The sequence below is a fragment of the Populus trichocarpa genome, chromosome 17 (assembly GCF_000002775.5).
Source record: "Populus trichocarpa isolate Nisqually-1 chromosome 17, P.trichocarpa_v4.1, whole genome shotgun sequence".
Lineage (NCBI taxonomy): Eukaryota > Viridiplantae > Streptophyta > Magnoliopsida > Malpighiales > Salicaceae > Populus > Populus trichocarpa.
This window is the reverse complement of record NC_037301.2, coordinates 12,486,221-12,504,959: the sequence shown is the minus strand read 5'-3', so window position 1 is coordinate 12,504,959 and position 18,739 is coordinate 12,486,221. Positions and strand designations below refer to the sequence as shown.

Below are 18,739 nucleotides of genomic sequence, written 5' to 3'. Positions count from 1 at the left end.
TTCTGATTTATTTTTTTTATTTTTTTAATTTAATTAATTTTTTGATTTTTTTCACTTTTAAATTCTTCATATAATAGTTAAAATCTTAGTTTAAGTAGGTATTCTTGATTAGAAAAGATTTGTATACATAAAACTTATTTAATTAGTTAGAATCTTTATTATTAGATTATGATAATTAGATGTTGTAATTTTTTTATAAATAAATATGAGAGCAAATATATTTAAAAATTTTAAAAAATATTGAATCCATTAATAAAAACTTGGGAGGTCAAATACTTGCGTGATTTAGTGTTTTTAAACATAGTAGCCTTTTTCCTTTTGATGGTAGCAAACGCGGCGACGTTTTTGGCAGTAACCAGATGCAACGATAGCCTCTCGTAGTTGCAAGAACCTCTTGCAATTGCACCACACAACATCAGCAACATAGCCTATGAACGCAGCTAGAAAAGTCAAACAAGTAGTTGCAAAATACAACGTAGAAAAATATAGTAGCAACTCCAAAACACAACATTTTTAACATACTTTAATGGCAGAAAAGAGAGTCCAAAATTAGAAAATTTATGTTAGGCCCAATAATTACTGTGAGTGGTGTTTTCTCTTAGGATGAGAATAAACTACAATTTACATAAAATATTTATTACTTCATTAATAAAACTTGGCTGCTTAAATAGCAAAGCCAATTAACAACACGTATTTACAAGTCGACCGAATAAAAGCACACACGACTAACAGAAATACAAATAAATCATAATGGAAAGAGACCCTCCCATACTGCCCGATGCACGTCTTCTAACTGCCCGCCCGCATGCACTATCTCCCTGTTAGCATGAGTGCATGCATGGGACATACACACTTACAGATATTTGAGATTTGGTTTGAGGCCACGAGTTGAACGTCGTGGCCTATCATTACTTCCCCCAGGAAGAATATCTTTGTCCTCAAGGATGGTAGGCGAGAATTTAGCGAGCAACTGGTCAGTCGGCTCCCAAGTGGCATCATCAGTGGAAAGATTTTTCCAGTGAACCAAGCTCTCCTCAACAAGGTGGCCCCCATGTTTGATCCAACGAGTATCCAAAATCGTCTGAGGCTCTAAAATTACCACTCCGTCATCAGCGACTGGTGGTAACTCGGTCTGATGGGGAGCAGTTTGCCCTGCAGTGGTATGGAAAGGTTTCAACAAAGACACATGAAAAACGGGATGGATCCGCGAGTGAGCAGGTAGTTGTAACTTGTAAGCGACAGGCCCACATTTTTCCAGAACCAAGTAAGGACCATAATAACGACTGGCTAGCTTTTGATGGACACGTTTGAAAGCCGTTTGCTAGCGATAAGGATGTAACTTGAGTAAAACCAAACTGCCAACCTCAAACGAAACATCCCTACATTTGCGATCTGCCATTTGCTTCATACGATTAACTGAAACTTCTAAGTTGGTCTTGAGTTGTTTAAGCAAGGCATCGCGATGTAACAAATGTTGATCAACTTCATGTATAGCCGAGAGGCCTTCAGTGTACAATGGAATGGATGGGGGTAGACAACCATACAACGCCTGGAATGGGGTCATGCCAGCAGAAATATGGTACGTGGTATTATACCAATATTTGGCCCATGGAAGATAACTGGTCCACTTGCGGGGCCATTAATGAACAAAACAACGTAGATACTGCTCCACACAACGGTTAACTACCTCCGTCTGTCCGTCAGTTTGTGGATGGTACGCAGAACTAAGCTTCAATTTGGTGCCCGACAACTTGAAGAATTCTTGCCAGAATTTACTAACAAAAATGGGATCGCGGACACTGATAATAGAAATGGGCATGCCGTGAAGCTTGATAATTCCCTCTACAAACTTGTCAGCCACCGTTTTAGCAGTAAAGGGATGAGTTAATGGAAGAAAATGAGTTGATTTGCTGAACCTGTCAACAACCACCATAATTGCATCTTTGCCTTGAGACGTGGGTAGTCCCTCAATAAAGTCCAATGAAATATCATCCCACACCTGGCAAGGAACAGGTAAAGGCTGTAGAAGGCTGGCAGGAGCCATTGTTTCAGTCTTGATCTTCTAGCAAACTTCACATCCTTTAATATACTCGTCCACTGATCGATGCATCCAAGGCCAGTAGAACTGTTGGCTCAATTTCTTGAATGTGCGTAAGATGCCAGAATGCCCACCTGTTTTGGTGTCATGCATTTCGTGGAGTAAACGAGCGCGTAAGGAGTTATCAGCAGGAACAACAACTTTCCCTTTATAGAAGAGCAGCCTATGACGCCACTTATACTGTCCTTCAGGTTGTTCATTGGCCAAACGACCTTTCGTCTGGATATAGTGATCAGTTGTTGCGGCGTGTTTGATATCTTCCCATAGACTAACCTGTGGAATAAATAGATGGTTAAGAACGGGACTGCCGGGTTTCCTGGACAGTGCATCTGCTGCAAAATTTTCACGCCCTAGGCGGTATAATATTTCGTAGTCGTAGCCTAGAAGTTTGGCGACCCACTTTTGTTGTTCTGGTGTGACGATTCGCTGCTCCAAGAGATACTCAAGGCTGCGGTGATCAGTTTGAATAAAAAATTTCTTACCCAGAAGGTAAGGACGCCATAAACGGATAGCCTCAATGATAGCCAACATTTCTTTGGCGTATGTAGACCAAGATAGTTTAGTGACACCAAGTGCCCTGCTCATGAATGCCACTGGTTTACCTTGTTGCGACAACACAGCACCAATGCCTTCACCAGAAGCATCATTCTCAATAGTAAATGAGTCGTTGAAATTGGGCATGGCGAGTGTAGGAGTAGTGGTCATGGCATGCTTGAGTGCAATGAACGCAGACTCCGCCTTATCACCCAAACATACTGGCCTTTTTTGAGGAGGTTGGTGAGAGGCCGAGCAAGAACACCATATTGGCTGACAAACTTGCGATAATAACCTGTTAAACCCAAAAATCCACGTAAAGCATAAATATTAGTAGGGCGTGGCCATGCCACCATTGCTTCTACCTTTCTGACATCTACTTTCACTCCATGATTTGTGACTATGTGTCCCAAATATTCCAGCTCCTGTTGCCCAAAAGCACATTTACTCCGCTTGACAAAGAATTGGTGTTGTCGTAGTATGGACAAGGTTTGCTGGACATGTTCTAAATGATGTTCCCATGTATTACTATAAACCAAGATATCATCAAAGAAAACCAAGATGAATTTTCTAAGATGTGGACGAAAGATTGAATTCATAATAGCTTGGAATGTAGATGGCGCATTGCATAAGCCAAAAGGCATAACCAAGTACTCATAATGTCCATTATGTGTTCTGAATGCAGTTTTTGGTATATCAGGAGGACTTACTCTGACTTGATGGTAACCAGCCCGTAAATCAAGCTTGGTAAAGTAGGATGCACCATAGAGTTCATCCAACATGTCTTCAACAGTGGGAATTGGAAACCTATCTTTAATTGTGGCAGCGTTGAGTGCACGATAGTCTGTGCAAAAGCGCCAGTTACCATCCTTCTTCTTAACCGAGATGACCGGTGATGAGAAAGGACTAGTGCTAGGTTGAACAAGTCCGGAGTTTAGCATTTCTTGGACTTGTTTCTCAATCTCCTCCTTCTGATAATGAGCATAGCGATATGGACGTACATTCACCGGTGCAGTGCCTTCCTTCAAAGGAATACTCTGGTCAATCTGTCTGGAAGGTGGTAAACTGGAAGGCTCCATAAAGACATCAGAAAATTCGTGTAACACTCCTTGCATGCTAGGTTGAATGCCACCCTGTGTATCCTGCATAGTGATCTGTAAACAAAAGGCATATATGGCACCACTAGAACAAACATCTTTTGAGATTTCTTTAAATGTAGCTACTTGAATCTCATGGTCGTCTATCCTTTCCAACCGTCCGGCTTTATTTTCCCAAAAGAATTTCATGGTTAACTGTTTCCAGTTGCAAACCACAGACCCGAGTAACTCCAGCCATTGAATTCCCAGCACTAAATCCAGCCCTGTGATTGGTAGAGAATATAGTGTTAAGGAAAAAATAGAGTCTTGTAGGTCTACCTGAACCTCGTTGAACTTTTCTTGACACTTGAGATTCTTTCCATTTGCTACCCGTACTGTGAACGCCTTAGTAGATACCACTGGTAGACGCAGTAAGTTTGCCATTTGCTCACTGATGAAGTTATGTGTGGACCCACTATCAATTAGTGTGAAGATGGCATGAGAACCAATTTTGGTTGTTACTCGCATGGTTTTGGGTGCAGTCCATCCTGTTAATGCATGTAACGTAATCTCAGGTTCCATAAATTCCTCAAGGTGCTCTGCAGCATGATGTTTGTCGTGGATGTTGTCACGGACAGCTTCATCATCTTCATCATGGCCTTCTAGCATTAGCAATTTTGCTCCCTGACATCTATGCTCTGCTGTGAAACATTCATTACAATTAAAACATAATCCTTGAAGTCGTCTCCGTTGCATTTCATCCCAGCTCAAACGTCTTATCGGTGCCACATGTGTTGTTGATGGTGAAAGGGCTAGAGAAGCTCGTACCGGTGGTGCGGGACGTATGAACTTCCTCTGTCTCAGGAGCTGATCATCCTTCATTCGTGCAAAGCTGATAGCATCCTTTAATGTTTGTGGCTTAAACATACGAATGCCATCTAATATATCCGACCTCAAACCACCCATAAAAGTTCCCACTAAAGCCTTTTGTGTCCAACCTCTGACCCGATTGTCTAGCCGTTCAAATTCTCGCTGGTATTCACGCAAGGATCCAGTTTGTCTGATTCTTGAAAGAGCTTCATCAAAATTTTCACACTCTGATGGTCCAAAGCGAGCCCAAAGTTCATCTTCAAAATTCACCCAAGCAATAGCACGTCCCTCATCTTGGAAATTTCTGCGAATCCACTGCCACCATTGATTTGCTTCCCCTTCCAAATGGTAGGATGCCAAAGATACCTTTTGTGTTTCAGCAGTATTCTGAAACTCAAAAAATTGGTTTACTCTATTGAACCATTCGGTTGGATCATCTCCTGAAAATCTAGGAAACTCAAGCTTTGCTGTTTTGGAAGATACAATTTATCGCCCTCCATTATGGCCCTCACGATATTGATTACCATGAGTTGTAGGTTCCTGGTTAGCAAGCAATACATCAGAGAGATGATTGAGGGTTTCCTCCAGTTGGCGATGTCTATCAGCCATATGGATCTCCATTCTGTGTAGTCCATCTTGGACTTCACCGAGTGCAATTTCTAGTTGCTCAATACGTTCTTTATTGGTTCCCATAACCAGGCTCTGATACCAATGTTAGGCCCCAATAATTACTGTGAGTGGTGTTTTCTCTTAGGGTGAGAATAAACCACAATTTGCATAAAATATTTGTTACTTCATTAATAAAACTTGGCTGCTTAAATAGCAAAGTCAATTAACAACACGTATTTACAAGTCGACCGAATAAAAGCACACACGACTAACAGAAATACAAATAAATAATAATGGAAAGAGACCCTCCCATACTGCCCAATGCACGTCTTCTAATTGCCCGCCCGCATGCACTTTCTCCCTGTTAGCATGAATGCACGTTTGAGTGCATGGGACATGCAATGCAACCGCCTGCCCGCATGATTGCATGCAACCACCTGCCCGCACGATTGCACGTTTGCAGTGCATCGGACATACACACTTACAGATATTTGAGATTTGGTTTGAGGCCACGAGTTGAACGTCGTGGCCTATCAATTTACAGCAGCAATAGGGACCTTCCAAGGCATAAATAACCTCCAAAACAAACTAGAAATCATCCACTAATAGCAATAGAAAAGAGTCCGATGAATAATTTTCATTATGATTTAGGAGCATGTTAATGGATAATTTTCTAAGTTCTAAGAAGTTATGGAGAATTTTTTTCTCAATGAATAATTGAACCATTAACCAAATTAATAATAACAAGATAGAAATACAATAATTAAAAGCTTCAAAACAAAGAATTATCTTTTTCAATTAATTGACTAATTAATCTTGAAAAGTACAAAAAAACAACTAGAACAAAGAGATAGTAACTTCAAGAACTTTGAACAAAATCTAAATTGCTTAAGATGAATATGAGATGGAAATGCAACAATTGAAAGCTTCAAAACAATAATTGAACCATCAACCAGATCAATAATAATTGTCACACCCGACATCGCGGTGGCCTTAAAAATAAATCTTTGGAAAGAGTGGATTTCTGGCATCCTATTCTTTAATGGGGAATAGTCTTGTTTAAGAAGTTGTCACCTAGTATTATGGTCACTAGGAACCCTGACTGGTAAGCAGGGATTCTATGGTACGGGACTGGTTACGCAAAAGGGAAGATATTATCACCCCTTAAACGACCTGCCTGAGGCAGGTTGCATTGTTGGTTTTGTCATAAATTGCTAACATTTTTTGTTTATGCTATGATGGTTTGCATGTAATATTCCTGACTCTGGCGTCGGTGAATATTCAACTACGGATACTTTCGACTCTGGCGTTGGTAAATATTATGTAGCTATAAAATAAAATAAATTTAAATCAGTATTTTTATTACTGACTCTGGCGTTGGTAAATATTATGTAGCTATAAAATAAAATCAATTTAAATCAGTATTTTTATTACTGACTCTGACGTCAGTGAATAAAAAAAAATATTTTTATGCATAAAATACAATAAAATAAAAATAAATTTAAATCGGTATTTTTATTTCTGACTCTGGCGTCAGTGAATAAACCAAAAAATAAATTTATATTATTTTATTTATGCATGCTCATATTTTTAATTTTTTGGGCTGGGCCCAGCTCAGCCCGTACGGGCTGGGCTAGACCCAGCCAGCCCGGCCCGGTCACTGGCCCAAGCTAGTGACCCGGCTGGGCAAAGGCACGCACAACGCGTGCGTGCACAGTGAAGGGCTAATTAAAATTCACGGCAACAGTGTCCAATGAATTAAATTGCAGAATGGGAAAGGATGAACTTACCTGGTCTGGTGTGTTTGACAACGAAGACGAAGCTGCGGGTGATTAGTGCACTGGTTAGGCAACGCCTCGTTCCTTCTTTCTGTCTTCCTTTGCTTTCTCTCTTGGTTCTGGAAACGCCGAAGGCAGTAGCAACGGTCTCGGTGACTTTCCTCTGCTTGTGTTCTTTCCTTCTGCTTCTTTCTTTGATTGCGTTCCGTCTCCTCTGGTTTTGAGATGAAGGAAAGTAGACAATGGTGATGCCGGTTGTCAATAGTCTTTGGTTCTTTGTTGTTCTTTTTCTGCAGGGACGAAGACAATAGCAGGGCTGATCTGTGACTCTCCTCTGCCTTTCTCTCCTTCTCTGTGTAATCCCTGTTTTTCTCCCCTGCCCTCTGTTTCTTTATTTTTTCTTCTGTGTTATTCGTCTTCCACTCGTCGTTCCCTTGCTCGTTCCTCCTCTTGCTCCCCCCCCCCCCCCCCCATCCTTACTGAGGCTTTTCTCCGGCTTTTATAAAGCCAGAGAAAGTCTTGTGTCCCTGCCTCCAGAAATGGCGAGCATCGTGGAGGCGAGAGATCGTGGGCTTCAGAAACGGCATCGTGGTGTAGTGGCCGTGGTTTGCTGGAATTTCCCCTGTTCATGATCTGCCGGATTTTTCCCCTGTTGAACCGGTCTTCAGCCAACAGATGATGAACAATAGGATCCAAAACGGCGTCATTTGGCATGAAATTTGACAAATTGTAGATTGGTCCCTGATGTTTTGAAATGTATCAATTGGGTCCCTTATTCAATAAATTTTTAATTTTGCCCCTTGGATTAATTTCAATTAAATCCCTGAATTTATTTAATAAATTAAATTAAAATTTTAATTAAGTCCGCAAACTTATTAATTCTTCTGATTTTATTAATTAAACTAATTCAAATTTTAATTAAATTTCAAAACTTATTAATTCTTCAATTTCTGATCAATTTACTTTCAAATTTGATAATTTCATCCCTGAACTTCGAATTTTTGTTATTTTAAACTCATTCTCAAATATATTTTTATCTATTTATTTTTTTATTGTTTATTCAAAAATTAGGTTATGACAATAATAACAAGATAAAAATGCAACAATTGAAAGCCTCAAAACAAAAAATTATCTTTTCCAATCGATTGACTAATCAACCTTGAAAAGTACTAAGAAACAACTAGAGCAAAGAGACACAAATATAGCAAAGAGACAGTAACCATGTTTGTTTCCCGGAATTCACTTTCCGGGAAACCACTTTCCAAACTTTCCTGTGTTTGTTTGTCATTAGGAAAGTTGGTCAACGGAAAACACTTTCCGGTCAACGGAAACACTTTTCGGTCAACGGAAAACACTTTACAGTCAAAGAAAAAATTGGTTTAGTTTCCAGGAAAGTGTTTTCCCTTTTGACTGTGTTTGTTTTCCGGAAAGTGGTTTCTGGGAAACCACTTTCCAAACTTTCATATGTTTGTTTGTCATTAGAAAAGTTGGTCAACGGAAAACACTTTCCAGTCAAAGGAAAATTTGGCTTGGTTTTCAGGAAAGTGTTTTCCTGGAAAATTTGGGCGGAAAACACTTTCCGAAAGTTGTGAAAAATTTAGAAATGTCATTATTTGCTGATTATTTCAAATTTGATCCTCAAACTTTTGATTGCTATATATAATTTGTTTTGTATATTTATTTTTCAATTTCATCTCTTAAAATTTAATTTTTATATTAATTTTGGTCCTTATTTTTATAATTGCTATTTGCTTTTTCCTTATCATTTTTTTATTGAAATTTTTTATCTATTAAATTTGGTCCTTATTCTTTTGATTGTTACTTATTTTATTTGAAATAATTTATGAAATGTTAATTATTATTATTTTAATTTATTCACCTTTTATTTTTTTTAATTTTTTAGATTTGATCTCTATTATTTTGATTATTATTTATTTTATTTGAGATAATTTATGAAATTATATTTTTTTTCAATTTCATTCTCATTCAACTTTTTAATTTGTAAGATTTGTTCCTCATTATTTTAATAAACTTGAGAAAAATAAAACATTAATAAGTTATTTTCCAGCTCATTTTCCATGACATAACCAAACACTGGAAAGTGTTTTCCAACTTATTTTCCATTACACTACCAAACATCGGAAAATACTTTCCCGGAATTCACTTTCTCGGAATTCACTTTCCAAAAGGAAACTACTTTCCAGCAAACAAACGGGGCCTTCAAGGACTTTGAATGAAATCTAAATTGCTTAAGATGAATATGAGATAGAAATGCAACAATTGAAAGCTTCAAAACAAAGAATTATCTTTTCCAATGGATTGACTAATCAGTCTTGAAAAGTACTAAGAAACAACTAGAGCAACGGAACAGTTACTTCAAGGACTTTGAACGAAATCTAAATTGCTTAAGATGAATATGAGATAGAAATGCAACAATTGAAAGCTTCAAAACAATAATTGAATCATCAACCAGATCAATAATAATAACAAGATAGAAATGCAACAATTGAAAGCTTCAAAACAAAGAATTATCTTTTCCAATGGATTGACTAATTAATCTTGAAAAGTACTAAGAAACAACTAGAGCAAAAAGACAGTTACTTCAAGGACTTTGAACGAAATCTAAATTGTTTAAGATGAATATGAGATAGAAATGCAACAATTGAAAGCTTCAAAACAATAATTGAACCATCAACCAGATCAATAATAATAAGATAGAAATGCAACAATTGAAAGCTTCAAAATAAAGAATTATCTTTTCCAATCGATTAACTAATCAATCCTGAAAAGTACTAAGAAACAACTAGAGCAAAGAGACAGTAACTTTAAGGACTTTGAACGAAATCTAAATTGCTTAAGATGAATATGAGAGAATCGGTCACCTATTATTTTTCACAAATGATGACAATCATTAATAATATGTGGATCCTTAACGATAAAATTGAGGATATCATCATCATTGAGAAAACTCTTCAATCATTGATGCCGAAATTTAATTTTGTTGTGTGTTCAATAGAGGAATCTAAGGTTATTGATGAATTGCAAAGTTCCTTACTAATTCATGAGTAAAAGTTGAATCAACAAGATAAAAAGAAGCAAGTTTTATGAGTTTCATCTAATAATCAATGTCTTTTACCTTACGAAGAGGTGGTTGAGGAAAAGGATGGAGCATAAGCAATAATAATGTTAGATTTTCACATCAGTAATTTGAAGATAATTAGTCTTCTAATTCTTAAAAAAAAAATTATAACAACAATCATTCAACTTTTTACAAGCCAAAATCAGTGGCCAAATCAAAAGTTGATGGTATAGGTATGAACATTTCAAATCAAAATGTCAAACTAATTTAAATAGTAATGGTGGTAGAAACTTAATTTTGCAGAAAAAAGATGAAACGTCTTTATTGATAAATTGCCATATGAATGAGAAAAATCACCTAAGTTTATAGTACTTAGACATTGGTTTTAACAATCATATGAGTGGAGATAAGTCAATCTTCTTTGATTTAGATGAATCTTATCAAGATTTTGTGAATCTTGGCGATGAGTCTAAAGTTTTCGTTATGAAAAAAAAAGGCAGCAATTCAAACCAAAAAGAATATTATCCATACCATCTTTGATGTTCTTTGTTCCAGAATTAAAAACAAATTTACTTAGCATTGATCAACTTCAAGAAAAGAGTTACAAAGTTTATATCAAAATCGAAGCATATAGAATTGGAGATAACAAATTGGGCTTAATATCTTCATGATATTACTTTCTTTTTTTTTACAAGATTAAATTAGGAAGCATGGCTATGGCATTTTTTTCTATGGACATCTTAATTTTGGTGGATTAAAAATTCTATGTCAAAAGCATATAGTGACGCGGGTCTTCCTCAAATTACAACTCCTTATGTTTGTGAAGAATATGTTGTTAGCAAACAACATCAAAATTAGTTTCCACGAGAAAAATCATGGAGAGCAAGAAAGCCATTGGAACTTGTTCATTCAGATATTTGTGGGCCAATAACTCTACTTTCTAATGAAGGTAAAAGATATATAATCACCTTTATTGATGATTATAATCGGGAAACTTGGGTTTATTTTTTGCAAGAAAAATTTAAAGCTTTAAAAGATATAAAGCAGTTATAGAAAATGAAGATGACAAGCCAATAAAAGTTCTTCTAACAAATCATTGTGGAGAGTATAACTCATATGAATTTGTAATTTTTAGTGAGACTCGTGAAATTAAGAGGCAATTTATTGCAGTTTATACACCTAAACAAACTATGTTTGTAAAAGGAAGATTCACACTATTATTAATATGGTATAAAGTCTTTTGATAAGAAGTGGCCTGCCAAAATTTTATTGGCCTGAAGCAGTAAATTCAAGCATTTATATTTTGAATAGAAGTCTCACACTCACTATTAAAGATAAAACATCAGAGGAAGCTTGGATTGGATGAAAATTGACAGTCGATCATCTCAGAGTTTTTAGGTGCATTATCTATGCCTATATTCCAAACCAAAAAAGAAAAAAAAAACTAAATGATAAAGGAGAAAAATACATTTTTCTTGTTATTAATGATTGTTTAAGATCTTATAAATTATATAATCGTAACATTAAGAAATTTGTTATTACCCGAGATGTTATTTTTTTATGAAGCTACATTTTGAACATGGAGCAATGATGATACCAAACAAAATATTCCAGTGAATTTAAATGGTGAAAATAGTGGGGAAAAAAAGCCTTACGAAAGAAACACCACAATTAGTGGATGATCAAAACACATCAAATAGTTAAAGATCGCACCATGTTACGATTATATAGTTTATAAGAGTTTTTAATCTCTCTATAAATACGAGATTGAATGTATTCATAACTTCAAAAGAGAGTTGAATCAATCCATAAAAGCTTGGAATTGAGAAATATAACAATTGATTTATTGAGAAGTTTCCAGCTGGGGGCAAGGAAGATCTTGCAATTCACAATCTAAGACTTGAATTTTGCCATGAACCCTTCTCAACCAAATACTAGTAAACCATGCATGGAACACGATGGTACGTGTCCCATGAATCCAAACGGAAAATATTATGCCATTTCCCACTAGCAAAGCTCTTAGACCATTCTCCTATTTACACTACAGACGGCAGAGACGGGACTAAATTGAATAGTGGAGGGTCATGGAGCCCCCCAAACTTTGGAAAATCATAAATTTTACCACTATGATTTTGAAAATTCTTAATTATACTTCCAATTTTACATGTTTCACCTCAAAAAAAAAAAATTTACTTTCTAATTCCGCCCCTGACGAACTGCTACATATAGAGTCTAGAACAACTTAAATCATCTTTGCAAAATTCAAGTCAATTACAAGAACAACTTTCTCCACTTCTTCTTTTTTTTTTTTTCCTGCTACACTATCCCTGTCCACATTTTGGTCCACTTTGATGTTCCTTACCCTTGAAAGTTGAAAGTTGTAGTGACTACTATTTTAACCTGACTGGTAGATATGGATGTATATATATTCAAGTATTATGTATTTTTTAATTGAGAAGAGGAAAGAAATAAGTTTTGATAAACAATAGATTACACTATTCATTCGCCATCCTCTAGAGTTTGTTTTATAATTATAATTTATAATATACTTATAATTGTGGTTAGAGCAACTATGAATTCAACTGTGGCCACACAAGTATTTAAAAATACAATCTTTCTTTCTCTCAGTTCATTATTGGTTAGAGCAACAATGAATTCAACTGTGGCCAGCAGCTACTACTTGTCTTCTATACAACCTGCATATATATATAGTAAGGTGCAGGTTGTATAGAAGACAAGCAGTAGCTGCTGGCCACAGTTGAGTTCTTTATTTTCTTTTTATTGGAAAGTTCAATGGGCCTTGTTCTTGACAATTGAGCAGCCGTCTCTCGTGCTCAATCTCTCTTATGTCAGAGATTTCAGCAACTTTCAATTTCATGTTATTACCGTCATGCCATATGACTTGCTCAACCATGCTAGAATATAAGCAGATATACAAGTCTCCTAGACCAACTCTGTTCTGTATGTTTCATGAGTGATGTACAGTACATAGACTTCGTTTTGCAGATAAAAGCGTAGTGGAGATTAATGTGCATGACCTTTGAAATATATATATATATAGAAGACTTTTCAAGTCAACTAAGCATTCATTATTGTAAGTAGTGCATCTAGCTATATCGATCGCCTCCTGATGTATTTATTTTCCTAATTTTGATGGCTATCATGTCGCTACTCATTTCTTTATCCTCTAAACTTTCCCGGAAACAACCAAGCTCACTTTACTAATTACACAACTCAATTTCTCCTATACTGCTTCCTCTTTGCCAAAATGAACTACCCAGTTTTTTCGCTATCTCCTTCCCCTTCGGTTTTTGTTATTGTATTGTTGCTCTTCGTTCAGGTTCCTTCATCTGTCAGCAACAGTGCCCTGTTCGCTGACTGTAGTAATAAGTTTGTGTGTGGGAATATTTCCGCGGATTTTCCTTTCTGGGGAACTGGCAGACCGCCTGCCTGTGGCATTCCTGAATTGGAGCTCAAGTGTGAGGATAATATCGCCAAGATGAATATTAGTCAGGTTGCATATCGTGTTCTGGACATCAATCAGGATGATGGAATTCTCAGGATTGCAAGAGAGGACTACTTGGTTGGATTGTGTCCGCCTCAATTCGTGAACAGCACCTTCAATCCGAAGGTTTTCGAGTCTGTTGAGGGTTACACAAATCTTACATTTATTTATGGTTGCATGGCTGCTCCTATAGCCATGCCTGTTCCTGGACTATTCACTTGCAAAATAAACGCGGTAAATTATCAAAGTGGTTATATCCAAGCAGGAGATACCGGTCCTGGCGACTGTTATGGTAGTGTCTTTGTGCCAATTTCTATTACAGATTTGTCACCAGTCGTTATTATGCCAGATTTGGAACAAAGCTTGAAAGAAGGATTTGAGGTAAGATGGAAGGTCGATGGTGAGGCGTGCAGGGAATGCAACAGCTCTTCAGGAGTTTGTGGTATTGACTCTGTCACTAATCAAACAACTTGTTACTGTCCGAATCAATCAAGTGGATCAAGAACATGTGCTATTCTTCCAGCTCCAGGTATGTTCCTCATCTTCTCCTCGAATCAGTTCATGAACTCCAGTCACGGCTTGATGCTTCACACACCATGGTTCCTTAATTCCCTGTTTCATTCCTTTAATTTTATTTCAAGTATACTTGGAGTCTTGGACAGAATAAAGAAATCTTTATCATGTTTTAGAACCACTTTTACTTTACTAGAGAGGCTCAAACTGCAGAACTAGAGGATGGTAGGAAGGGATACCTTTCCTGTTACGTAATGGTCACTTGACGCAGTCAATATTGAAGGAATGGGGTCTATTTACATTAAAAAAAAAAAACACAACTGTTAATTAACTATAAACGAAAAGAGGAACACCTCCTCACAAAAAACCATTTGAATAGTGATTTGATTCCTTTTTTTTCTCTTTTTTTATTTAATATTTTTTTAATTTTATTATTTAATATTATATTTATTTTTTTATTGAGTTATTATATTCTTATAATACAGATTACAAGTTTGGCGGGTTAATTCAATTTAGTGCGTTAACCCAGTTGACTCAAGTTTTCTTGTTTTTTTTTTAATTAATTTTTTTTCAATTTCATCATTTAATATTCAATTAATTTGGAATAAGACTTCATGATTTATTTTTTTTATTTTATGTTATATTATTTTAGCCTCATGACCGGAAATGAGTTGACTCGAGTTGTTTTTATGTTATTTTTTTAATTGAATTTGTTTTTCAATTTTATCATTCAACATTAGGTCGGTTAGGAATTGAGCTTCGTAGTCTTTTTTTATTTGCTTTCTATAGGAATATCTTGGTCTCACGATTAAAGTCGCAGGTTTTGACATTTTAACACTGATTAAAACAAGTCATTTTTCTGTTTTTTTTCTAAGAGGTTATCTCAGTTTGATGACCCAGATCACAAGTCCTTCAACATTGGATTTTCTTTTTATTAGGTTGTCCCCGTCTCATTACTTAGGTCGTGGGTTTAACAGGTTAATTCAATTGACTCAATTATTTTTCTTCTTTTTTTAATTTACTTTTTATATAATTTTATCATTTAATATTGTGTTTGATTGAGAAATTAGGTTTCATGATTTGTTTTGACCTGCTTTTTATTAGGTTATCTTGATCTTATGACCCGGTAATAGTGCTTAACGAGTTAAACCGAGTTGACTTTGCTCATTTTTTGTGTAATTTTTTTAATTGAAATTTTTATAATGTTTATCATTCAACATTGGGTTCGACAAGGACTATTGAAAATTGAGATTCATAATTTGTTTTGATTTGCTATCTATGAGGTTATCTCAATCTCATGACCAAAGTAGCGGATTTAGCAGGTTAACTCTGATTAAATCAAGTCATTTTTTATTTTCTTTCAATGAGGTTATCTCGGTTTGATGATCCGGGTCATGGGTTTGACAGATTAACTCGGGTCATTTTTTATGTTCTTTTTTAAATTGATTTTTTTTAATCTTTAACTTCAACATTAGATTGATTGGAGATTGAAATTTATAATTTGCTTTAATTTTCTTTCCATAGGGTTATCTCGGTCTTATAACTCAGGTTACGTGTTTCACAGGTTAACTTAAGTTACTTTTTTTTGTCTTTTTTTAATTGATTTTTTTTAATTTCATCTTTTAACATTGAGTTGATTGTGAATTAGGCTTCATAATTATTTTGATTTATTTTTTGTAAAGGGTTATCATAGTTTTAAAAATCAAGTAGCAGATTTGACATGTTAACCCCGATTGACCTGAGTTAATTCAATATATTGTTATCTTAATATTAAAAAAAGATGTCATCTTAAAATTATTTTAGTCAAATTATGTTTTTACAGGTTGTTTGGGTTATTTTAAGACCCACAAACTCAATCGGGTTACATCAAATAAACTCTCACACGATTTAAAGTTTTTTCTAGCTAGAAAATGAAACATCTAAATACTTTTTCACGTTCAAGAAAAATTTAACTTGACCCCAGCTTAGTGCGGGTCAATAATCTAGTTAGCATTTACTAAAAGGGCTTGACCTTTTGCTGTAGCAATAAACAACAAAAAGCCAAGCTCTTTTTCATTTTGGTCTAAAAATATTTGAGGTCTTTTTTTTTAAATTTATTTCAACTTCATCCTTCAATATTAGATTTACTAGGTATAGAGCTTCATAATTTGTTTTGATTTGATTTATATGGAGTTATTCCGGTCTCATAACCCGGGTCATGAATTTTATGAGTTAATCGTGTTGACTCGGGACATTGTTTTGGTCCTTTTTTAATATTATTTTTCGATTTCATCCTTCAACATTGGTTGATTAGGGATGAGACTTTATAATTATTTTTTAGTCACTTTCTATGGATTTATCCCAATCTTCTGACCCGGGTTTAACAAATCAACCCTAGTTAACTTGGGTTATTTTTTTTTATTTTTTAATATATTTTTTTCAATTTAATCCTTTAAAATTAAGTTGATTGGGAATCAGGGTTTATATTTTTTATATATATATATGGTTATCCCGGTCTAACGACCCAGGTTGCGGGTTAGGTCAGTTTATTCAAGTTTTTTTTTTTGTTATTTTTTTAATTGATTTTTTTTTAATTTCATTCTTTAATATTGGATTGAATGAGAATTAAACTTTATAATTTATTTTAATTTATTTTCTATGAGGTTATTTTGATTTCATGATCTGAATTATAAAATTTATAGGTTGATAAGAATGGTTTTTTATGTATTTTTTTTAATTGACTTTAGAAAGGCCGCGAATGGCCTTTGGTGCCTCCCAACGATATAGATCTCTAAATAATCTTTCATGGATTTGTATGATTGCATCAATTGAATTCGCGGGTCAAAAGTTAAAGAATTTTAAAGCAACAGTGCGTGTTCGCCCTTCCTTCCGGGCTATCTCCATGGGCTTCTGTCCATGAATTCTTCAACCACATGCCCTACGTCACGTCAGAACCTTCAAATCTTAATTAAATTAACGTCAATGTTGTCATTAATTTTCATAGCATGTTACATAGAGGTCTACGGTGGTTTCCTTTTACTAATTCTTGACAAGGAAAACTTCTTCCGAGGCAAGAAAATCCAAGATAAACTCATCGTATCAGTGAACCCTCACCACATGTTCATATAACATGATTGAACTTGTTTTGCAGTCAGAATTGCTCTTGCGTACTTGTTCATGGGATTACACATGAAATATTGAAACAAATTAAGGGCAGCTGCAACCTTCCTCTGTTTGCTACAGCATAAATTATGTTCATCAGATTCCATTTCCGTAGTAGCTGAGCTGTTTACTTGCAGCAGAACCAATGTGACTTTCTTATAATAACATTTTCCTCAGATGCCCTGGCTAGTGCTGCAAAATTTACTACTCCCTTTAGATCTATTACTTGCTGTAGTAAATTATGTAGATACCTTAAAGATTAGTGAGCAATTCAGTCCATGACAGTAGTTGAAACTTGAAGTTAACCCGAAAGCTTTTCTTTAATCAGATAACATCTTATTCTTAATCCTAATCAATCAAAGACATACAAAATTATCAGTGATTTCGCTGCTTTCACAATTTTTAACTTGTATGTGATTGTTACCTTACGGACCTCTGCAAATTCCTAGACGGCTGGACCGACAAAGTACCAGTCAAAATATACAATCTCGACGGATCTGTCAGTTCTTACACCACGGTTAGGAGTGTTTAGTGATTTGTCAGAGAGTCGCCGTGCGGAATAATCTTTACTGCTGCTTCCATAAATAAGAGGAGAGATGAAATGAGGATTCAGCCTTCAGGAAAGAATCCGACAAACTACTTGCACCCAAAGACAGCAATCTTAAGAATTTTCAGTTGGGATTAGTAAATCCAATCAAATTAAGAATTATAGGGAAAAAATGGAATGGTGGCCCAAGGAAATTTACAAGCTGATCTGGTCTTTCTGACAATGTCATTTCTGGTTGTTAAATATTTTATTGTCTTTTTCCCTTATACAATATAGTCTAAAAACTTAAATTAAAATTTAATCCAAGTTTCTCACCTCATATTTTCGTCAGATCAGGCCTTAGGTGGCACATATGACGGTCATTCTGAACCATTGACAATATTTACTCTAAGAACACGAACCTAGAACGTCATAACGTCAGATGACCTTTATTTTTATCTGCATATTATACTATATTCGTTGATTTGTCTTACTATCCTGCTTGTTAGCTCGAAAACTTGTTAACTATACATGTTTTCAATATTTTGTCCGTTCTATTGATGATTTTTTAACGGTGTTTACTGAGTCACTTGTTAATTTGCTCATTGGAGCTTCTTGGATGATGTTTTCCTTGTTCAGAGTAGGACATATAATAATTCCATTTATTATAGAAGTTCAGACAGGAAATGGGGTTTTGGTATATTCTTACAAAATCGAAAACAAGTTGCTTCTTCGTCCAAAAAATCGGCATCGTATTGTTATCCTCAGAATTGGCTATCTTCTTGGTACAGTACACCAAGATTGCCGTAAGGCTGTAAAACAGTAATTAAGAAGGTGCGAGGCCTGAAACTTGGAAGTCAAATAAACCACATACTTGAAACAATAACAAGGTCACGGAATCTGACTATCAAAATTGCAAATACACACTAAAAATTATTTTATCTTGATAAGAAAATGACCTGCTGATTCCCCTAGCCGCCTAAATTTTGCGTTGGTGACACACTTGCCAT

General features: G+C 35.4%; 2 protein-coding genes across 2 annotated transcripts in view; one reads left to right on the top strand and one right to left on the bottom strand.

Moving 5' to 3' along the window:
- Window positions 1-853: 853 nt before the first annotated feature.
- LOC112325667 (uncharacterized) lies at window positions 854-7,679 on the bottom strand. The gene is made up of 8 exons (XM_052448338.1): window positions 7,446-7,679; window positions 6,978-7,255; window positions 5,103-5,278; window positions 2,998-5,018; window positions 2,072-2,905; window positions 1,688-1,999; window positions 1,364-1,549; window positions 854-1,291 (listed from the first exon to the last, which is right to left on the bottom strand). Exons 1-8 carry the CDS (start codon window positions 7,677-7,679, stop codon window positions 854-856), a joined length of 4,479 nt encoding a protein of 1,492 aa, XP_052304298.1.
- Window positions 7,680-13,129: 5,450 nt separating this feature from the next.
- The window catches only part of LOC18099458 (LEAF RUST 10 DISEASE-RESISTANCE LOCUS RECEPTOR-LIKE PROTEIN KINASE-like 1.3), a 45,793-nt gene continuing 40,183 nt past the window's right edge, over window positions 13,130-18,739 (top strand). Inside the window, exon 1 of the mRNA XM_024588205.2 lies at window positions 13,130-14,078. Within this exon, the coding sequence (XP_024443973.2) occupies window positions 13,313-14,078 (766 nt within the window). The 5' untranslated portion in view covers window positions 13,130-13,312. The remainder of the gene's footprint in view (window positions 14,079-18,739) is intronic.